Genomic DNA, 24,183 nt, shown 5'->3' with positions numbered 1-24,183 from the left:
ATTCAAAAATGAGTGTTCAAGTCCGCTTTGTCAGTCACATGGCTCAGTCCCCTTTGGAGCCATTCCAAGCCCAAACTGGGGTGCAAAGATGAATCCCCAGGTAGCCCAGAATAGCACAAAGTGCTCCTGGGAACAGGCACAGCCATCTAGCACTCCTCTGATCTGAGCGAGGCCATGAACCTCGAACAGCTTATCAGCCAGCATCACTCTGTTCAGAGATACAAAGCACGTTAAATGATTTATTTCCAGGAGATGTTAAGTCCTACCGCTGATTTCTTTACTGCTTGGAAAAAAGCAAGGGCCACGAGTTGGAAGACTACCTCTGACACAGCCTCACAGAAAGAGGTTCTATGATAAGGGGAAAAAGACCTTTGCTTTTATCCCACTGGCTTTCTTCAGCTTAACTCTGAACTGCCATTAATACCTTAGAAAATGAAGCACAAGCTGCAGCAAGCAGCCTTCTCAAAAAGCCAGATCATGCTTGGACACAGTAGGTCAGAACAACTACCTCAGGAAGAAGTGAAATTTGAAGTCTAGAGAGGTCAGTTCTTGGGTAGTTTGGTTCAGCTGCCAGCCACAGGCATTAGGGGAATACAGGGACCCGTGGGTGATTTGAACAGAACAAGTATTCCTTTCTGCTACTGATATAATCTGGGACTGACTGGCAGCAGAGCCTTGTACCTTAAAGTCAACAGCTCCCTTAAAGGCTTAACAAAGATGTTGTCAATAAAGACAAACATGGAGTTTTCTCCATTGGGATGTACTCTGTATGATTTTGTAAGTACCTTCCTCTGCTGGCATAAAAAAATAGAAGGAAATTAAGAGTCGCATGCAGTATTCTTGACGCTGCCTTACCTATGATGAAAATACCGCAAAGCAAGAAGATTAATACAGTGCTCTAATCTGGCAGATCAGTAGCTGAAAGCCTCAACTAGGTAAAGCTTTAAATGTGACCTTTATAAGAAAAGCTGATCTTGCAGGAAGTTGCATGCTCAAAAAAAAGTAATTCCAGTGAAACCAAGGCACTCAAGATGCTCAAGATCTGGAGCTAATACATACCAGGAAGGGATTTCTTTTCTTGGGAGAAGGGAGGAGTCAAAAAGGAAAAAAGCTTACTAAGAATGTTAACAGCAGACATTATATCTAATTTCTTTGCATTCCTTCCCCCCTCCTTTTCCTCCCATTTTTTAAAAACAGGAGCAAACTTGCGAGTTAAGGATTCTGATCAATGCAACATGTTAGGAAAAGAGAGCAGGAGGTCAAGAGGAAATGATTAATCCTGTGCAGAAGACTGGCAGGATGGGTCCTGGAATGGCTTACCAGAACAATGCCCCCACTAATAAGCAGGTCAAAAGACCCTTACAGTGAACAGAAGCCCCAGTTACACTGTACATTAATATTCTTTCCTTAACCTAAAGTTACATTTGTTCATTAAAGCCAGATTAAAAAAAAACCAAGTGTTGAATTAGAAGACAGGTGAAAAGTTGTGGTGCCAGACACAAGCAGCAAATCTGAAAAAGAAAGAATTACAACTTAACTCCGAAAGTGTTAAAGATCTCTGTTCTGATGGTATTGGGAAAAGGCTTCAGTAAACTGGGGAACGAGGGAAGAACCCACTAAGATTTCAGCTGTAACACTGATTTTGTGTTCAGCTCATGCAGTGGACCAGCGCCTCTTCTTGATAGTGGCTGCTCTTCTGTTAGCGACACAGTTTAATATGCTGAAGAAAAAAAAAAGGGCAAGCAAATTCACTGTAGACAATACTTTGGACTTGAAGGCGCGTGTGGTTCAAGGTTTACTGTAAGAGATAGCCGTTTAGTACTGCGGTCTCATGGCGTCAAACAGAAGCAATGCAATCCTGATAGATTCTCAGCTTCAGGTAATTATCCCAATCCCGCTCCATTTCTCTCCTCTAGTTTAGTCAGCATTACAAGTCCCCAAGGCTGCACGCTTGGGGGGGGGGGGGGGGGGGGGCGGGAAGTCAGCTCTACTTCCATAGACATTACAGACTTGTATACAGCATTTATGGATTCCGTGATGCAGCATGCAGTACGACCTCACAGACTTGTGTTTGCAAACAGTTTCACAACTCCTTCAAGGCTGACCCAAGCAAACCCTTCTATTAAAGAACCACCACCCCATCAGCATCCCCCCATTTTAGCCAACTCCCCCACGCAAGCATTAGCACCTCGTAGCGAGACCAGAGAACCAGTCTGGCTGAAGACTACCCTGAACTTGTCCATAACCTATGAAGCCAGCTCAGTCCCCTAACGTGGCTTGTTGTACCGAGGTTGGTGAAGCGGTAAGAATTACTACCACAGGTGTAAAAGCCGGTGCGGATGTACGAGCAAGCGGTGGGAACCGCCAGCCGGAGAGCAAGAGGGGCCGGCCTGCCCCTCCTCCCCGCAGCAGCATGCCCTTCGCTCGCTGGGGCCACTGCAGCAACACAGCCTGAAGGAGCGAAGTGGTGGGGAGGGAACGCCCTCCAGCAGCATTGCTGATTGCCTTTGTATCGGCAAACAGCCTCCATTTTGAGAGGCTGGAGGCGTTCAGGGTAGTCTGGGGAGGCCAAACATCAGCTTCCAATGACCAGGAATAAAAATGGTGGATTCTTATTAGCGCTTTCCAGCACAGGCTATTATTAATGCCCACAGCGCTCCCCTCAGCCACATGCTACTTCTGCGTATAGTGAATATTTATCCCTCAGGCCCACCTCCCCTGTAAGCTGGGCACTGAGCCCCACTCCCACCCCACACCAGAGGAAGAGGGCTGCACCCAGAGCTATAGGCCAAGTGCAGGATTTTGGCAGCGAGACCAATCCCCACAGCACAGTAAGTCAGAAACTCAAGTCTCCCAATTTCCACTAAATTGAAAATGAAAGCAAGGGCTAATAATTTTAATATATTCATTTTAAAACCCCATTTTTCTGCAGCAGAAAGGCACAGACTAAAAACAGTACACAGGCTTTAGCAGGTCACTTCATCCAGGAAAATCCACTCCTCTCAAGAGCAGGCTGAAGACAAAGCTACAGTTTATTTACAAGTGTGTTTGGACTCTGCGGACTCCACAGCCCTTCTGGTTAAGGCAAAACCCAGCTAGTGTACATGCCAGTTTATGCCAGCACTTAGATCCCACCAGTACAGGCACAGCCTACTGCAGTTTGTGACCTTTCAGGTCTGCTGAGAATCAACAGATGTTAGGGCACTGATTTTTGTTTAATCAATCAGTGAATGAAATTCACATTTACTCCTTCAAGTCTGGAAGAAATGGGGTCAGAGGGAAATAGATAGGGAAATAGATTTGCAGAAAGTGACTATTTAATCCATATTTTCATAGGGGGAACACATTTTTTTAAGCCTTCCTTTAGTTTTAGGCCTAAGCTACCCATTTCTACAAAAAATTCTGCAACATGTCTTAAGAGAGACTGCCCTAAGGTCGAGACTGTCCCTATCATACATCCTAGACACATGCTTCAGAATCTTTGTTCTCCAACGCAAGCCAAAGCAGCCTCAGAGCTGGGTTAGGTTATACATCTCTGCACAGAATCACAAGCCAGTTTTCAGCAACACAAGGTTAATGAAAGCTAAAGCTCCTGCAAGCTGACCAGGTTAGTTTCCCGTACCTCATGCATGAATACATAGGACAGCCCCGTGTGGCTGGTTCAACATGCCAAATACAAGGATGTTAAAAAGCCAAATAGTTGTTATCTGAAGCTCAGTGCACATGCTGAGTTCAGTGCAAACATCCATTTTGCTCTGCCTCCCCACACAAAAGCCAGGAAAGTGGATTCCAAAGTTCAAGCACTGTTACTACAGAGGAAATGCTGAAATGAAACCCAGAGTCTCACTCTAGCAATGTTTCCAGAAAATTTAAGGGACCAAGTTCTTGGGCATCTGCCACAGCTGTAACACGCAGACTATTTAGGCTGCATCTCCTAAGCCTACACACTTACTTTGTCCTTATTTCATGACTCTAGAACATCACAATGAGCAAAATAGAGCTTATACATCTATAGCCCTTCACTGCAGTATAAGCCTATTAAAAATGAAATGGCTAATAAATTCTTGAATGGATAAAAGTAGTAGTAACCATCACTAAAACAAGAGGTAACCCGAGTTTACAAAAGCCATTCCTTGCTGCTGCTGCTGTTTCTCTTCTGTTCCCTGCAGTTCATTATAATACACATTTATCCAGGGTGGGCTTTTGCTAACCAAAAGCCAGCACCTTTGAACAGCCAGACACACACAGGTTGCGATGTAAATGCAGGAGGACGTGCCGACGTTTAAGAGAGCCTCCTCCTATTTTGTGTGTAACAAGATACTGCCACAAGGGCAAATTAATTTCAACTATAGCTGAATTTTATGAATAAGCTCAAGTCACATCACACACACCCCACCCCAGTTGATTAACCTTTAGAAAACAGAACCACCACCCCACGAGTTTGTAACACCATTTTTGACTGGCATAGATTGTCACTGTTCCAGCCCTCATCTTGCACTTAAAATACCAGAAAATTCCCCCCAAAATAGGAACTATGCTGTCCTCTATCTGTCCCACATAATTACTCTTTCCAGGACAGTCACCATCTTTCACACCACAATCCCAACAAAACATCAAGCACGGCTCAGACTCAAAAATCAGTTTTTAATGCTGTCCCTTTTAATGCAAGTACAAAAGCCCAGTCCGCTGTCAGTGCAAGCATTTTATGGAGTTGCAAACCTCGAAATTCCACCCAAAGCAACACTATCCTCTTTGAAACTTTTCCCAATGGCCGTCTCAAAGCAAGAGCCCATAAAGAGAGTTTATTTCATCAAACTGGAAGTTGCACGAGGGGAAACAGTCCTGTGAACACCACCATATTTAACTCGTTAGACTTTTCAAATGTTTTGGATTTTGATCATTTCAGTGAGGGAGGGAAGAGAAGGCATTTACCAGCCCTAACCATGATTGATTTAAAAACAGTTGAGGGAAACAGGCAGAAGCAAGTGCAGGACTCCCTTTCAAATTTGAAAAGAAACATATCTTGTTGTTGGCCCTCCGGTCACATTCTGTGCTGTTTTTCCTTAGGACCATCTAAACAAGACAGATGTAGCCAGTATCCAGGCAGCAGCTGAAGGCTGAGCACTAGAAAGGCACTCTGCGGTGGGGGATGGAGGCGAAAGAGGGAGAAGAGAAGAGGAAGCCATTTGGCTATAAAAAGGATCTTTCTTTCCTGTTGAAATGCAATGGTAAAGAGTGTCAAAATGGCTTAAGGGTGGGGAGGTCAAACATGTTTTGAGATGTTAAAGACTCTTAATCTTTGTCAAAAAGACTGAAAAAAAAAATCTTAAGGTAGGTTTTTGTTCGTCCGTTCAAAATACTTAGCCATCGTAATAGCTGCAAGCAATTCCATTATCTATTCACTTTTATCACAAATTAGCCAGAACTATTCAGTTAACATTTTATCCTAATGAATCTGCCACTACAAACACACTTCTGAAAATTACTGTTTTCCAGTAATTTTCAGATGCACCGTATTTGCCAAGCCTTCCTCCCTCCAGCAAGACTCCATTTTAAAAATCAGTCACTACTGCTTATACAGTATGATTGACAATGCCAATAAGGATGCTGGAAAATAGTCAATTTCATTAATGACATAGCATCAGCACAATACACCTTTAAATCTGTATACCATCAAAACTAAACACAACATAAAGGTTTTTCTTCTGCTAAACAAAAATATTTTAGGAATCTCTGGGACTGTCCTATTACTTGCCATTTAAATCCAAGAATGAAACATCAGAGCTCTTCTAAACCTTATGATTCAAAGCTAGACAACTAATGGTGCTTACAGTAAGTCAAGATGTGAGAGAAGGCTTAGTAAAGCTTGTGTAGTATCTTTCACCCTTTTCTATTTCCTCACTCTAAGATCTGCAAAAAAGGAAGCATATATAGCTTGCACAGTGAAATTTTATTTGCTATGGCACAGTATGTCTTTAAGAAACTCCAGCTTATCTTCTAGTTCATACTGCAGTAACACAAGAGTGAGTCCTTTTTTTTTTTTAACTCTGGGTAAAGAATTTAGTGAGATGAAATAAGAGCCACTGGAGCACAGACTGGCATCCCAGACCCCCGCCACCGATGAGAATGCCAGGCTCCTCCTGGCTCTCTCTTGGGCCAGTTGCTCAGGTTCTGCTCTACGAAGTTGAATAGCTCCCACAAGAGACTCCAAACCACCATACCGTGTTAGACTTGGAAATTCACCTTCACAAGAAATTGGATTTACACCTGCCTCACCTTTGAGAGGTGCATACAATAGGGATACAACAGAGCAAAGCCACTTCACCATGACCTCCCACTCCTACACTGGAAGGGGCTGGGGTAGGGAGCATAAGAAGGAGACTACCTTTGGGAAAAAGTTTTGAGCTGCAACTTCTGAACAGATGTTGGAAACCCAGATGCTCTATCCCCATCATGGAGCTTAAGTTACACATCAAGAAATTAATTCCATTTGCTAATATAGAAGTCAGGATGTTGTTAGCATCCTGACAGTCTCACTCAACCACTGAAGTCCTCTCATGTTCTATAAGCACCCTGTCTCTGTCTCAAGTTTCTGAATGCCACTAAAAACTTGCTGCTTGGGGTAGGGATTGCGCTAACTGGTATTACAGCCTTTTGGGATATGGGTGTTACTGGTTTGCATCAGACTTACTCTTATGGGAGAAGTCCTCAAAGAAGTGGCAAGTCAGACTTCTCTCTCACTTGGGCAGGTTTTAATCAGGAACTCTTCCCAGAACACTGTTGGATTGGCTTGTTAGAGTAAGAGCCAGCATCAAGGGTGTTGGTTTCATATGTGGTTGACTGGGCTGAAGAAGTCACCCTTCTTTATGCATTCTTGGGAATAAGATTCACTGCACAACCAGACAAGCACTTGGCCACCACAACACTAGATGTTTATAGGAAAAGACAAGGATGCTTACAGCAAGAAAAGGCATTTGGGTAGAAGCATAACTTCCCAACTGAGAAGGAAGTCTTCTGGAATTAAGGGTTGGTTAATTATTATGTAACCCACAGAGAATATAGGTAATACTGAAGCGGCAATATTTTAAATTTCTCCTCAAGCCAACTTCACTGCTATGAGAGACATATCAGAACCCAACATGACCCTCTTTCCCCAGCTCTGCAGAATCCAGTATTTGATCAACATTGTTTATTTGAATTCGGTCAAAAATGAGATCAGTAGGAAGTATTTTGTCAATCTCTTTTTAGGGCATAAAGGCTGAATCTTCTTGTGCCGGACGTTACTTTCAGATGCCAGCACTGTTGCCGAATTGTCTGCTCAGCTAATCTAGCAAGGACAGAAGCCCATCTTAGCCTAGTATATTTTTAAGGGAGGTATACACAGAGATGAGTCAGAAAGTTGACAGTCACTCAACCAAGTAGTATCCTCTCTTCCTTTTCTTCCAGGGTAGGATCAGCAAATGATTAAGACATCCATACAAAATCTCAAGTCTACAGTATGCGATACTAAAACTTTCACCACACAACCACCCGATTATTCAGAAACACAGCATCAGAAAACATCACAAGTAACTAAAAAAAAGTATTTTTAAAAGGGTCAGGACAATGAATAGCCAAGAGGTGGCAGTGTTTCTATCTGGTAAACAAGAAAAATACTAATTGTTTATAGCATTCTAGTAGGGTAGGAAGCCCAGTGGCAAACATTGATATGCTGCAAGAGGCACAGATTTTAAACTGCTCCTCTCTCCCTTTCAGCTGCAGCCCAGTTAAACTGAATAGCCTCTTCAGGCACTACACCCAGTTCTTGGTTAAAGCAATTGCTTTAAGTAGCACTAGTAGTATACTACTGCAGACATCCAGATTAATAGTAATTGGATGCTTCTAGACAAGGAGGTGGCAATATTTTAGTGGTTTAGTATGCCCAAATAAATGCACGCATTATAAGAGATTGTCCATGCAGTTGGTTTTGGGTTTGGTTTTTTTGTGTTTGTGTTTCACACACACACGAGACAAAAGAATCCTCATCTTTATTCTAAAGATTTTAGCTTTCTCAATTTGACTTAGATTTACAAAAAAGGAAGAGTAACTGTATAAATCAGTACTTAAGTTTCACTTGGCATTTAAGCTAGCCTAAGGAAATCCCAAGACTGCCTCACCTCTGAATTTTTAACATGGTTATTGAACACTGGAAGATGAAGTTTCAGTTCACATGTTCAGTGCAAAGGTCACAAGCTCTGCAAGACCATGATCAGAAACATTCCAGGGCAGTGTTGCTTAATTCATGGCAACAGCTTTATTTAACAAAAGCACTCAAGGAATGGTTTCCCTCCGTAACTCCATATGGGATCAAACATGAAACAAGTCAGCTTACTCCATGAAGTGGCTTCTTTGACCACATGAGAGCTGGGTGTTTTGAGAATTTGTTTGGCTGGTTTTGTTTCTTTTTGTTTGTTTAAACTTTGATTTATTTATAAAGATCTTCCATTCTGAAAGCATTTCTACCTCGTTGTAGTGGAAAAAAGAGCCATGGCATACATATTTGGCACAAATGTGTCCCCTGCTTGGAGAAAAACAGATACATAAAATGGGGAAAAAACCCACACACCACGATATTCTGACTCTCGCTGATTTAGGAGAGTATCTTTCAACAACAGCCATTTGCTGCTAGTGAGCTGCTGGCAGCAGTTTGCCTGGGTCAGACAGGGGCCTCTGAAGAGGAGTTTCCTTTCTTAGATCACAAGTATAGCATTTTATATCTTTTCACATCATACTGCTCAAAACGATGTGCTACTTCATTATAATATGTGCATCCAAAACAAGTTACTACATTTGCAGCTGTGGAAGTCACTTTGGATTATTTCCCCCTACTTCCCTCCTTAGAGCAAGGGACTATATATCTGTCTGTCAAAGTATCTCTGCCACAGGAGCCAAATGGAAAATTGCCAATGTATTTCCAAAATGAGAATCCACTAATACAGGTGGCAACTATTTCTTTACATACACCTTAGCAAAATTAATACCAGCAAGCCTTGTAGTAAAATTGTAAGCCACAACATAGAATGGGATAATTGTTCTTAAAGCAAGGAATAAACCAAGTTCTGTCAGTTCCAAGAACTTACAACTAGAATAAAGTTATGAGAATATACTCATTATCATGAGTAGTTCAGATCATCCCAAGGTAAGCCATATGCAAATGCACTTGACACTGTTCTCATATGCTGAGGAATACCTGGAAGAGCAAACAAGATCTCTAAGACAGCATACCATTTCAGTGAGTCTCTCACCTGCTGATAGCATTTGGATAGCACATAGTAATCTCAGCTGGGAGGCACTGCTATTCTGTTTTAATTTTTGGTGTTTAACATGCAACACTTCCTCTTTCCATGATGAGCGTTTCCTTTTATGTTTCCTCCTTGGATGGCATTAAAATGAATTTAAACTTCAAACAATAAAAACATTGATGAAAATAATATAATCTTTGTTAGAGGAGAAGACAGTAAGTTTCATGCATTATATGGTATTTTCAGATGAGACCATTTTTTTCTGTTGCTCTTATTAGAAAACTAATGTTAAAGAGTGTAAGAGAGAACATCGTCAGGGCTTCCCCATGATGATTTTAGATATAAATTAAAATGGAAGGACACCTTGCAGACCAGCTACTCTAGGACTATATACAATACAGCTTTCCTTTTTTTTCCCCCCATAAAACAGCTGTACTGAACATGGTGAAGACAAGAACAACAGTTGTGACAGGATACTTGTTCAATACATTATTCCTAGATTGATTAACTGTCAAGATTTATCTTTCATTTAGGAAAAAAGTCAGTCAGTCTTACACTTAGCCAAACACTCACAAATACTATGTAAAAATGATATTTATATAGGTATACTGACAATATATAACAAAGACAAATTAATAGCAACAGAAAAAGCATATTACTAAACATTTGGAAGGAATGAATACATGCTCCATGTTTAGAGAGTGACTTGCACTACCAAAACTTGACAACTTAAAAGTGAGATGTTTAGTCACAAGAATACTTTATAATGAAAAGAGGAACTATAGGTTTCACCAAAAATTCAGTCAAAGCATCCAAGTTACATAATTCCCTTTCAAAGTTTGGGTTGTTAAGATTTAAGGCAGAGCTGGGGAAAGGGAAGAAATTAATAGGTTTGGACAAGAGAAAGGGAATTTCATTACTTTTTTTCCTTCTTCCCTAGAGCATCTTCAGCTGCAGGGTTTTGCTACCTCCATTGTCCAATTATTCCAGCCAGCCTGGCATTGGCTTTCTCCCTCTTAGCTTTGAGCCAGTTCACCCTGCTGCTTGTTGCTAATCAACATGTGATGGGACCAGATACGGAACACAGACTGGCTGAAGGACACTGAAGCAGAAAGGAAATGCCGATTTAGATGACAAAGGATTCCTGTGCCATGCTATCAACGCAACTAGCCAGGTTTTGTGTAAGCCACCTTGCTTTGCCTGCATATGAAACACTATGTCACTTCTTCCCCCACAACTTTCTGTGCCTGGACCCTGCTTAGAGTCCATACCACTGAAGGCGTTTCATCAGCTTGAGCTCCTCAGCAGCCCTGTTCTTTGTTGAATGGCATAGGCTGGCATTAAGAATAGGTTTCAGAAGTAACATCATATACCAAATAAAAATGCCAACCTCGAATGGTATTTACAAGGATCTTGAAAGGCATGGCTTCTCTGTAAGAAACTGGTTGCCAAATAGAACAGCTGAGTAAGTCCTCCACACAAAGTTTTTGTGGCTTGATGAACAAATCAGAAACAAATTAAAATTGAACTAGTGATTAGTTTAACACCCTAAAAAGTTATGGCCCTTTCTGTAGGTAAATAAAATTCAATTGCTAGCAGCATTTAAGTACTGAGATATGAAAATTAAACTATTAACTGAAAGAATGGTTCAAGGTGATTTTTTTTTTTTGGTTCTGGTTTGTAAGAGTAAGCTTCATGTCAACACCTGCACTTTTAAATTAAGGTTCTCCCATTTCTACACTCAATGTATAAAGTTTTTTGGCATTGTTGCCAAGAGACCAAGATAGGATCACTAGTAAATACTGTCAGTAATCACATACTACTTGAACTCACTTCACTGGCTCAGAGGCATAGGAAAAGTAATGAAAGAACTGACGAGGAAGTGCTCAGGTGAAAGAGCAGCCTTTGGATCTAATCCAAGCCCAAGTGTATAGTATGCCACTGCAAGCTTAAGTGGCCAGCCAGAGAACCCAACTACTCTAGTCTTTGTAAAGACATGCTGACCTTACCGATATCCAGTCAATGCCAAAGGCTCATGCAAGGGGAAATTAATGTACACACTATGTTAATTTTCATTGCAGTGCTTCAGAACTTCCAGCAGAATCTCTCCAGTAGTTCTCTGGAAGACCTATCTTCCTAGACCATAAAGACATTTTAATTTTAACTAGCAGCATCACATGCAATCAAAGCACACCATTGCTTCCTGAAAATATTATTTCAGGAGTAAGCCACTCTGAATGGAAGCTCCCCCCACACCCTTTCAGGCTCACATGAACACTGCCTTAGAGGTTTTCCACTTGTCATCAGTACAGAGACAAAGAAATGAGGCTGGCTTGACACAGCTGCTACTATTTAAGAGTGTAACAGTTCAGATTCAGAGGTACTTACTGAACTACTTTTTGACAAGATGCAAAGATAGAATAACATCACCTTTGTCAGAAAGGCAATAACATGAAGGTAAAATCATGTTTGTTTTGACAAGTCACAATTGTGTAAGATTTATCCCATCAAGTATATCAAATTTGTATGCAGTCTGTCATTGGGAAGAGCACCTCTCAAGAGCAGCCCAAGGTTTGGAGTAAACAGCCCTCCATCAGCAGAGGAAGTCAGCTCAAGACCTTCCAAGACTTGCTTCCACTCAAGCTAGCCTGCCCAGACTGCCCACTAACCTCCATAACTAACCATCCCACTGACAACCATACAGGGTAACTCAAGTAAGGGAGCCATGCTTCAGCAATAGAAAGCTCAAGGGTGACACATTTGAGCCTCTCACTAGAGCAGAGAACCGAGTCCATGGGGGAAAAAAAAAAAAGTAATGCTAGAACAGAGCAAGAGCTACCATGAAACACTACCACCAAATAAATGTCATCTAGAATGGAGAAGCCAGACAACACCCACTCTTTAAGAAAGGGCATGCTCTTACCTTTTGGGACACTGTCAACAGCCACCACTTATAATCCTAATCTAATTCCCAATTCTAATCTTATTATTAGAATGCTTATCATGCTTCCATGATATGGAGGGGGGCGCAGAATTACATCCACTCCCTCACTTACAATCATATTAAGTACAAGAGGGGAAAAAGCAGGAAGAGTATTACATCCTCCCCCCATTACCATTTTATTAATTACAAAAGCAGCACTGGGAAGCCTGGGACCTCAGTGTGCCAGTAATACTTCTGTACTTCATCCTCCCTAATTCCCCAATGTTTTGTTGTTGTTTTTAGTTTGGTCATTATTTCTTTCAGGGTAGAATCCAATCCAGACCATTGCCTGGCATTTCTAGTTCTGATTTTTTTTTTTTCATAAACTGTCCCTCCTCTCTTTCCAAAATATTTGCCCATCCATTTAAAAGCCTTTAACAGAAGCTGACACTAAATGCATTGTGTTGGGACACCATTGTGACATGACAGCTGCTTCTACAGTAACTAGAAGGGGGAAAAGTTGTATTTGCCATTTGCTCAATCTAGTGTTCAGTCATTTCAATACGATACAAGAGATAATCTGGGTATCTGCCCAATAGCGTCTACAATTTGCAAGCACTTCAGTGGGAGAATCACAATTTTCATTTTCCCCTACAACTAACCATTGTTCTCTGAAGGGAGATGGTTCTCACAACAACTTTAGCTGGCTTGCTTATCAATTAAATCAAAGAAAAAAATCTGGTTTGCAACTTGCTCATCTAGCCACAAAACCTGTGTTTAGGACACACTCACTCGGCCAGCTCATTTGGCAACCAGTTTCTTGCCGAGAAGTCATGCCTTTCTCAAGTAACATCCTTGTATGGATCAAGTATTCTTGAAATTTGAGTGACTTTGTCTAGCAGCCTGCAGACCCCCTTCACGCTCCAACTTCAATGTATTAAATCTCCAGTGCCTTTGGGCACACCATATATAGCCGTGGGGGCGGGGTGTGCTGCAGGGGGGTGAAATTTAACTCTTCACCAGCACTGCTTTTAAAGGGAAAAGGAGGCTTTGGAGGCACGATGATTCTTTCCATTCTCTAAGTGGGTTGGTTTTTTCTCCACACACACACCCCCCCCCAGTAACAGACTTGCTCTGCCTCACGTATACGTGCACTTACCGCAACGTTTTAGAACTACAGAGCATCTTTCTATGGTTTGCGACAGCAAGAAGCAGCTTCCTGATCATTATCTCCTACACCCTGGATTGCCAGACGTGGCATTACGCCCGACGTGGCATTACTCGAGGTTACAAGCAGATCAGGAATAGTAGCCTCGTCAGGCAACGGGGACCAGTACGACTAGCTCGCTGGCCGCTTGTGGGCCACGCTACTGGAGCGGCACTCCCCAGTCTCTCGATGCAGCGCTCGGTTGGGAGACAAAGCTTAGAGGCATCCGTGCTGCAGACAGCTTTCAAGCTTTGCTTGCACCAAAGATTTAAGGCCAGGGATTTTTATATTGTACACTTAACTGTCTGACAGTGTGAATAGTGTGAGTAATAAGAACCACCGAAATGAAGAGGGAGGGAAAAGGGGGGGATTTTAAGTTTGATAGCTGACATCTTCCCCTAAATAATAGTTTGCCTTTTGTTAACCAAGAGCAGCTGAACAAAAGGCTGTATAAAATTAATTTTCTAGCATATGCCTGCCACTCTGGACAGCAAGTACCCAAGCATGCAAAGAGAACCCACAAAACCCAAGAAAACATGGGACAAGGGAAGATACAGCAACAAGCTCCAACGTTACCATCCGAGAATCCCACTGAAGTTTGATTTCCCAGTCTCAGGTCCCTGCCAGCCTTTTAATCCAGCCAAACAGAGCATTTGGTAGTTCTGTACCTTTACAATACCTTAACTAGGGAAGGGAAATGTTTACTGTAGATGGTAGTTTGCAACATTGGCTAACCACAAAATGTATGGGATGGGCATGTAATACAAGCAAACAACTAGAAAAGATAAGGTTTAGCAAAGTTGACAAAAAACCTTTAGTGTTTTGGTTACACATGGAGACCACATTAAAGGGAAAATGATGCAATGTAAGTTTAGCTATTACCTTTAGTTAACAAAAGGACCCTTCTCCCTGCAAAGCGCTAAGATCCAAGGGCAGGCAGTCACTATTTTGACAGTCCTGGAAAGTATTGGTACCGAGTGCAGCATTGGTGATTACTTGTGTGATCTTAGTAAAGATTATACCATAGTTACAAACAGGAGTAAGACATCATTATTTAGGTAACAACAGGAAAACACCAACCTTTGGTTGGATTAATCTGCCCATTTCAGATAAGAGTTTAAGATACTTCACATTTCTTTGTTCAGTAGAGACCATTTCAGCCACAGCATTGAAGACATATCTCACAGTCCCCAAAATTTTGAATATTCAACTCTGAAAAGCAACTTGCACCCATTGCTGGTGAGACAAATTTAGAGATTGCCTCAAGTTACCCACCTACTACTGGAAGGTAAGCCATTTTCTCTAACTCAGCATCAGGGCAGAAGCATATAGCATAAAGTATGCAGAATCTCAAAACAATAAGCTTCTCATTTAAGGTTTCCAGTTCAAGTCTTAGTCACTTCAAAAATATTTCACCTATGTATGTAGGAAAACTGCTGACCAGACATCACCCTATCCAACAAGCTCACCATCTGAGGTTTTAGAAGTGTATGTTACACACTCAAGTGAAGTAACAGGAATGCAGCTCTTATTTCTTGTAGCTGAACATGTAACTATGAATTAATTCTTGTGAGGAAGTGTCAGTATTGCACACATACCCAGGAGGCAGCACAGTAGGACAATACAAAACATACAATCGTGAGCCTCATCTGTGGGTACTCAGTTTTACTCCTTTCCATATTACACAGCTAGAGCATTCAAAGCTGGTCAGCATTTTTAGTTCCTAAATTATTAGCTATGGACACCACAGATGAAAGTTCTGTTATTTTGTTGACGGTTGGTAAAGAGGAAGAAAGAAGTAGCTTAGAGTCAAATGAACTTTAGGAAAGAAGCACTACTCCTGTATTAGCCACGTGCAATTTCTCTTCTTTAATGTGAGGGGGAAGGGAAGAGGAAGAAATAAAGTTGTCCAAAGTGATACTGCATAGTAAAGCAGCTTTTTAACTCAAGTTAGAAAACAGTTCAAAAATAGTATTGCTCCAATTCTTTAACATGTTTTTCTTCTGTTCCTGTAGCTTTCAAAATTGATTTGGATGCACAAGCTTAATTAGTTAGACAAGAGGACCAAACCCATCCCACCCACATAGCCCTTCAACAAGCCCAGCCAGGGAAAGTAGAAAACAACCTGTGGAAGGAACTGCAGCAGAGCCCATGATGAGAACAGCTAAAACAAGGACATATGCCTAAGATTTTAGGATTGGGGACACCCATTCATTACATTAACCAATATTTGCATTGCCAAGCAGTAGTCCCATTCCCATCCAGTATTTCTGCATTTTAATTAAGACTTAGAATGACAGGGTAAAAGCATTACTAGAAGTTATGTACTACATAATTATGATCCAAGATTATGTTTGCAACTGCTCTGTTGAAAGTGGATTACAGCTAAAGACAATAAACCCCTTCTGTGAAATCTTATCTGTGGTAACAGTCTTGCATTCAGTGCATTGTTCATACAGCTTAAGATCTGTGCTCTCAACACATCATGATTCTTTGTCTGATGGAAAGACACCAACAACTTTGCAGGAAGGAAGGGAGTATGGGAGGAGAACTAGGAAGAGACAGGGTCAAGACAGTATTGAAAGAGGAGTGATACCTTCTTAAAACAGAGGAACTAGGTAGTCTTCCTCTAAGGAAGCATGGTCTAGCAAGCATGTTTACATGCTCTGAAGATTTAGCTAGAAGGAGAAACTCCTACACACGATGCAAGATTCCATCACTAAATTGAAGCAATCAATCAGACCCTCTCCAAGTTGAGATATACTTCTCAAGACATCACTTTTAGCAAAACTGGGGTTAAAGAAAATTAAGTTCTCAGTATACAGTAGACTAGTTTCATGCCTGCCTATTGTATGCACATCTCCAGTCCCATTTTCTCAAGAAAGTTACTATAGCCTCAGAGGTCTATATCGCAGCCTGCAAGTTTCCACTGTACAGATACCACTGTTTTTTCCAAAGATGTTCAAAGTAAAAACAACCCATGAAAGTTGCCTGAACAGACAAGGCATTTGTTTCTTCCAATTTTTACTCACTGGAAATTATCTGAAGTCATGTTTAATTAGCCAGTAGTAGAATGATAACAGATTATCACCAGAAAAACACAAACACAAAAACCCCTAAAATATTGAAAGTATTTTAACATAGAGTCAAAATAGGGGAAAGAAGGGGAGGTTTTGATTCTGTCCAGTATCGTATTAAAGCAGTTTTAATCCTTAAGTTTTCATTCTTAGAAAAGAGAAGAAGTTAAATAGAATACTTTTACATGCAGGGAAGAGCCAGGAGCTAAAGGCTTATGCAGAGCAAGGAGCAGCTTAAAGGAAAGTAAGGCAGAGTAATCTAAGAGGTGACCAGTTTAGCACCAGATATCTGAACATTATTTGTAAGTTTAAAAAGTGTAAAATTAAAGATTATTAAAACCCTTCATCATTCTAAAGATGTTAAGTCCATGCATGAACAAAATAACTCACTGCCCTACTTTCTTCACCAGGAAAAAATAAAGGGAAACACAAATGTCAGTCAGTAATTGAATCCAAAGTTGTCTTCAGATCAGGCACCTGCATGTGTATTTGATATCAGAAGAGAAAAAGACACAGTAAGTACAATAAGGTAAAAGGTTCATCGGTATAAATAAGTCTGTGCTGTTTCTTACATATACTGGAAGCATGAACTTCTCTAGCTCACACGCACACTTTCCTCTAAAGCTGAAGCTATAGCAGCCACAACAGCAGCAACACAATAAAGCATTACTTGTTAAGACCAATGCCTCCGGGATGCACTCCTAAAAGCTTTAATCATTTTGTTAGGAGATAAAAACCCTTAACCATTAGAAAAAGGAACAGCAAGAGCCTACATGACATACTGCAGTTTCATATAACTAGCCCTTGAGCAAGAGACCCAGAAGCGGGGACACAGGCATATTCCCTTTGCATTAGCCAACTGTTCTGGTGATACATGTGGGTGGACAGCGTTAAGTGCACCATGGAGTAAAGTTCAGTGTTTGGCAATGACAGCAAGCCATTAGAGAAGAGACCTTATCTAACCTACCCTTCCTTCCTAGCCACGATATTCCTTCTTTTCCCTTATACCAGTTTAGTTTGAATCTGCAATTCAAATACACTTACACCAATGCTAGAAGAAGGAAAAAAGTCTTCTATCACATTGGTTGTAGGCACTCAGGAGATGCTTCTGTGAGCCCGTTTAACTCACTCAAACCTGGTGAGAACAGAGGAGGAAGTAAGATCCCCTTCTCTGAGTAAGCCATGAGATGTTAAGACAGGTCACTCCCTATTGTGAAACCAGAGCTTTACCCCTACATTAGAGCAGCTTAGGTATAAATTCAATCAGCAAATTTAGCCAAGTATACGAGCAGTAAGTAGCTTTCAGTTCAGCTGACAGTTACGTGTTTGAATGCCTTCCTCTATACATACAGAAGCCTTCAAAAGTTGCATCTTATACAGTCTAAGACAATAAGCAGAAGTGTAATTTTTTGTAGTAGTCTAAAAAGACAATAAATTCAGGAATATATGCAACTCCAGAATTTAATATGGCAATCCAATTTTAGCCAGTCTTGTCCACATGCACAGATACCCCCATGAGCCATTTCAGCTCGCTGATCTGGTGAGAAACTTCTGAGCGTGTGAATTAATCTGACCAATGAAGAATCTGACCAAAGCCAGAACTGTTATGAGCAAAAGGAATGAATGGTGTGGCTAAGGGAGAAAGAACTTTAAAATCCTTTCTTGCAGTGCTGGGGGAGCCGTGATGCTACAGAATTTTGCCTTGTTGTCTGTGAAGCAATTCTAACATGGAATCTGTAAAGCAATATGAGAACTAAGGGGTCACAGACCATTAAGTTGACTGAATTTGGCAGCTCCACACTTTCCCTAGAAAGCGTTAGAAGTCTGCTTGTTGAAGTGTTTTGACCATCCGCCACTGTTATCACCAAGCGATACTAAAGCACGTAGCAGCTGAGTTGGCATAAAGGAAACCCCACATTATTTAACTTGAGACTTAGGGCCTTTTCCACTCTCTGCAACAGCAAGCTCATTTGAATCCAGGTAGTTTATCTATACAAACCAAGTATCCTACCGCTGTTCCAGCATTTCCTAAGCATCTGGTTTGGTTTGCAGTCCACTATTGAGAATTCTATGAAGAGTAACAGAGGTCATCCCATCTCAGACTGAAATACCATCAAGCACACTTTGACATACAGTTAGCATATTTGATTTAGTTATTGATAAGGCTAAAGTAAAACCTTTTTCAAGATTAAAGACCTATTCTAGTGGCTGTTATGATGATAACATCTATAGTTACCGCTGTAACATTGATAATCCTATCCATACAACAAACATGGTCACACAGAAGAAAATTTTCAGGGTTGCAACACAAATATTGCTACACTTGTAGAATGCTTTGAAGCATCTGACTGAGATTAAGCATTTCCCTTGCTCTCCTGATAGCATTTTTACCTCAGACAGTGAGGTTCCAAGCCATAAGCAACTAGACTGGGTTTCAACAGCAGCAGTATGACAAAGAAAAATTGACTTTTTTTTTTTAGGAATCCTTTACTTACTTTCCTTTCATGCATCGTCGCAGTATTTGCAGGCACAAGCCACCCTGAAAGCAGCGTTCAGAGTTCCGCTTTCTTTAACGTTTGCCACTACAGTAACAGTCAATATTCTCTGCCAAGCTGTCGGTGACTGTATGTACTCATAGCACACAACAGGTTACTGTTGTTTTACAACAGTAAACAACTCAACTGAGACCAGAACCAACTCAACTAAAAACAAGACTGCTCCAGACAAATCTGCATTTCTCTGCATTGAAAGGATGAGCAACTACGTTGATCTTGTCGTGCAAATGCAGATCTGTAGCCTTCTTTTGATACTTGGAACACCCAGCAAGTAACCACCCACCGTGCTATGTCCCCCCTCCCTTGAGGGAGTCTCAAAGTGGGGGCGGAAGGAGGGAAAGTTATGGGGAGTGGACAGTGCTTCCCAGGAGGAGGGGTGGAAAGACCAGAGAGGGACAGAACCAAAGGTAACAAGGGAAGTAGTGATGTTGGAAGGACAGGGCTGTCACGTTCTAGGCAAGGAGACAGAAAATAAGGGAGCCAGCTGCTTTGGCACAGAAAAGCCTCAGGGACAGGGTCAGAGTCAAACTCCTTATAACTGATCTCAAACAGTGAGAGGAGGATACAACCTGGGGAAGGAGAAAACTGCTATTCTAGCAGCTTACAGATGAGATCTGCCTGTGCTCAAAAACTTACCTGCATGACATTAGCCTAAGGAAATATCCTGCTCTGTCACCAGCTTTTCCCACTTACATACTGGGCAGAACCAGAGTTTGTAACTACTAATATTAATGTTTCAAGCTACATTCCATCCTTGCACATTAAGTTGGCTGTCTAATAGTGTAAAAAAAAAACCCAAAATACTTAGTGCATCACTCAAGTACTCTCTCAGAAGGCTGTCTTTCTATTATCGTTCCTTTTATGAGGCTGTAAATAGCATTCTTGGAATTAAACAAGCAATAACCCTCACAGTTTTGCAGCCACCCTTTCCTTGAAAAATTGTACACCTCGCCTACTTTTTTAGGAAACGTTAGAAAGATCTACAGTATAAACTGTTCCCAACAGTCATAGTCCCTCCCAAATGTTTCCCCTTGAGTGAATAATAAATACTTGCAAATACTGATCAGGCACACCCACATTAAGGAACCACCAAAACTCACTAATCAAGAACAGCAGCAGATCATTAATTTGCAGAATAAAAGCCTTTCTCAACAGGAGATGAAGGCTTGAAAATGCTCACTTGTTTTAAAACAATTTCTAGGTCTACAGGACACAAGGACACCCAAAACCAATCTTAAGAGACATGTACTCTTTTCAAAGTACACCGTTGAAAATAAAATCAGTTTATGTAAAATAAGTTAACAAGCTTTTTTAGGAGTTACTTCCAGAAAAGCTGTACAGCTTATGCAAGGCTAGAATATATTTTTCCCCCTTTGCAATTCAAACATTTAAGTCTACAACATACCTTGGAGCTCCTGTCCCAGCTACTCTTCCCCAAGTGGTGCAGAATACATCTGCTTTAGAAGCTGGATACTCTGTGCTATGGCCAACAGTCCTCTATGGTTTCGTTTTACACACTTGAAGAAGTTTTGTCATACTGAGAACACAAGAACTAGGAGCTTTTTAGCCCCTACCACAAGCCCAAAGTTAAACTCCAAAATGAACGCAGAAACATAGCTTTTTTAAAGCGTATTGAGAACACCATGCTTCATTTCACTCTGGCATTGTGTTATGCATGTTCTTGAGGAAGCCCACTAGCAGGAGGACACTTAGATACCACAAAAAGCTGTAAAAGCAGCTCAATTGCCACAAGCTTGATGAGTTTTTGTTTTGTTTTTTAAGCTTCCTTGCCCCTCAAGCACACCTCACCACCCCCCAAATGTCATTTTAAGGCTCTTCTTTTTCCACAAAATTCATACTTTCTGTCCTCTGACACTAACAACTTTAAGAAACAAGAAAAGCTCTTCCAGAGCTTACTAGAAAAATTATTTCAGAGGTCCAGCAGCATTAGAGGAGAGAGGAAAAGCAGCCCTGAAACTGAAGACAAAGGCATCACCACATTTCACTAGGCTAAACGCCTTCGCGTATCAGTTAAACAAGCATCCCACAAAAAACTCTTGTACTACCCTGTCCTCAGGCTGGTTTTTCCCCTGAAGTGGCTTGTTGTGCTGCCCGATCTCATACTGGGAAGAAACTACCTCCAACACTAAAGTTACTGGAAAATTCCAGCAAAATCCGCCGCGTTGACCCCCACAGCAGAAGGGGGTGGGGGGACAGCAGACCGCCATTTTCCAGTTTCAAATGAAAATCAAGTTTCAAACTATCACAGCCAGAAACTATGTCCCAATAAAACTAAGACACTTTCACTACATTTTGAAGAAGCCGCACCCTCCGTCAGATCTGTCAAAGAATACTTAGCATCATCAGAAACAAAATTTGTGAGGAAAGCATTTTAAATGAAGACCGCGTAAAGCAAGTTCCCATTTTTCTATCAGTGAAGTTCTCGTTTGCACCAGAGACAGCTAAAACGTTCCCCAAGAGCAGGAGGTAACTGCTTATAGGCAAGGGTGAACATCTTTGCCGATTTTCCGACTACCTCCAATTAAAAAAAAAGATAATTAAGTCCTCTCCTCATTACAGTTATCTTCCTTTCCTATTTACGCGGTTTTTTCTCTATGCGATGAGTCACACGCCGAGCGCGATACGCAGCAAACTCCACGAAGTAATTTAACTGCGCATTAGCCACATGAGGGGCTGAGGGGACCGAAGGCTTCTCTCGCCCGCGTCTCCGCGGCCTCACCACCCCCAGCCCCCCGGACAGGCTACCTCGGAAAGGCAGCGCCGCCGCAGCCCGATGCCCCCGCCGCGCACCGGCGGCCCGAGGCTCCGGCGACCGCCTCCCGGTACTCCCGCACCTCGCGGTGGACCCCCGCCCGTCCTCCCCACCCCCCGCCCCGTTCGCGCCTCCCGGCCCTCGCGCCCCCCGCCCCCGAACCGGCCGCTGGAGGGGCCGTGCTGGCCCCCCCGGCAAGACCTGAGCGCCTCGAGGAAGCGCCGCGGCCGGTCCCCACCGCCCCTCAGGCCCGGCCCGCCCGCCGGGAGGGTGCGAGGCGGGCGGGGTCCCTCTGGCGCCGGTGAGGGGTGGGAGCGCGGCCGCCCTCTCCCGCGCCGCGCCCTCACTCACCTCGTCGTCGTGGTGCTGGCAGTAGCTGGCCCGGTCGGGGAAGACGGAGAGGATGTTGTAGGGCGAGGCGGGGTAGGGCGGGCTGAGGGCGAGCGGCACGGCGGGGCCGGCGGCGGCCGCGGGGCCGGGGGCGGCGGCGGCGAAGCGCTCGATGAAGTGGTCCTTGGTGAGGCGGACGCGCTGGTGCGCCCGCACGCAGTTGTCGCACAGGTGCTCCTGGCAGTCGAGGCAGCGGGAGCTGGCGGCGTTGCCCTCGTCGCAGGAGCTGCAGCGGGGCTCGCCCTGCCGGCTGTGGGGCCGCCGCAGCAGGAGCGCCGCCGAGCCGCCGCCCGAGGAGGAGGAGGACGTCGAGGAGGGAGCTGCCGAAGCGGCGGCGGCGGGCGAGGAGCCGGCGGCGCGGTGAGGCGGCGGCGGGCGGCCGTGGTGGCGGTTGTTGCCGCCGCCGCCGCCTCCCCCCCCCGCGCCGGAGCCGGCGGCGGGGCCGGCGCCGGTGGCGCGGCCGTTCTTCTGCTCGTCGGCGGCGGCGGCCACGACGACGACGTCCAGCAGGTTGCTGAGGAGGAAGTTGGAGGAGGGCAGCGCGTCCATGCCCGAGGGCTCCGAGATCACCACCTTCTGGTCGCAGATGGGGCAGCGCAGCTTGAGCGCGTCCCCCGCGCCGGGGTGCCGCTGCGCCTCCAGGCACTGGCGGCAGAAGGCGTGCAGGCAGGGCAGGACGTGGAGCCGCCGCGGCGGGCCCCCGCAGGAGGAGCCGCCGCCGCCGCCCCCGGAGGAGCTGGAGGTCTGCGAGGAGGACGAGGAGGTGGAGGAGTTGGAGGAGAGGGGAGCCGGCGAGCCGCACATCTCCTTGCAGAGCGGGCAGATCTGGAAATCGGACTCGGGAAAGGAAGCCATTTGCGATGGGGGGTAAAAATGTATCTCCCCTCCCTGACAAAAAAAAAGAAGGGGGGGCACGACACACGCACCACAGGAGGCAGGGGGCGTTTGGAGCAGCCTGGGGAGAAGGTAGTTCTTGCAAGCGGCTTACGAGCAAGCTGGCATCGATCAGTCGTTTTGCCAAGTGGGATCGATTGGCCGGTTTTGCAAATACGGCGTCATCGATCCGGCGGTCTGCAGGGAGCTGGGTCCTCGCCTCGCACCGCGCTGCCGGGCTTGCTGCTGGGGGGGGTATTTTTGGTATCAAGGTGTAGCTGTCCCGTTCTCTTTCAGCAAATGGATCCTCTCTTCCCCTCACATGTACTTAACCCCCGATCCCCCGTTGCATTCGACAAATTGTATCGATTCCCAGATCGGTCGATACCTCACACAGTCTTCTTCTCATTTCCCCCCTGGGTCAGCAGTTTGACAACGTGGTTTGGTGACTTTTCCTAAACAAAGTGCATGGGCGCCAATCGCGCGATCCCCACCGCATCCAGCGGGGACCGGGCCCCTGTCCGCCGGGGCTCGGCTCCTCTTCCCACGGCCGCAGGACAGGGTCGGGGCGGCAGTGCAAGTCCCTCTTGGCCGGGCAGGGAGGACACGGGTGAGGGGCAGCAGTGGTTTAACTCAAGTTTCGCTCTTTCTTCTTGGGACGTTGGGTTTTTTCCTCTTTTCCTTTAAACCTGTGCTTGTCGGGGGGGAAGGGGAAATTTCGTTTCAGTTCCCCCCTCCACTTTTGCAATCCAGAGCAGCTCTAGGAGAGAGAGAGGCACTGAAACACAGTGGCCAGGCAGACTTCTCCAGCTCCAGTCCTCCCCAGCCGACGCCTGCTCCTCCAGCACCGCATGACTGGGGCGGGGGGAAGGAACGGAGGGCGGCGTTGGTGCCCACCCCACCGGCAGAGACTCACGCTGGCGGGACACAGAGAAGGAGGAGATGGGAAGGGAAAGAAGAAAAGGGCTCGGGCTACGGCTGGGAAGAGCAATCCTCGTCTCGCCTCACAAGAGTCCTGGCTCTGGCTGGATGCCTTTCTCTAAGCGGGGCTCCCCGCGGACGGCAGGGGGGCGGGCGGCCCGGGGGTGGCTCGGCTCTCCCTCT

At 44.2% G+C, this 24,183-nt stretch overlaps 1 protein-coding gene across 1 annotated transcript in view; it reads right to left on the bottom strand.

Annotated features, from left to right (window-relative positions):
* Nucleotides 1-23,064, bottom strand: part of TRIM71 (tripartite motif containing 71) — a gene marked incomplete at its 3' end in the record, with an annotated part of 56,384 nt that extends 33,320 nt beyond the window's left edge. The window contains exon 1 of the mRNA XM_081996980.1: nt 22,168-23,064. Within this exon, the coding sequence (XP_081853106.1) occupies nt 22,168-23,061 (894 nt within the window). The 5' untranslated portion in view covers nt 23,062-23,064. The remainder of the gene's footprint in view (nt 1-22,167) is intronic.
* Between the last annotated feature and the right edge of the window lie 1,119 nt (nt 23,065-24,183).

Source organism: Phaethon aethereus, assembly GCF_964289735.1.
Source record: "Phaethon aethereus genome assembly, chromosome: 2".
In the NCBI taxonomy this organism is placed as follows: domain Eukaryota; kingdom Metazoa; phylum Chordata; class Aves; order Phaethontiformes; family Phaethontidae; genus Phaethon; species Phaethon aethereus.
Note: the sequence above shows the minus strand (reverse complement) of the source record. Positions and strands in the feature narration are given on the sequence as shown.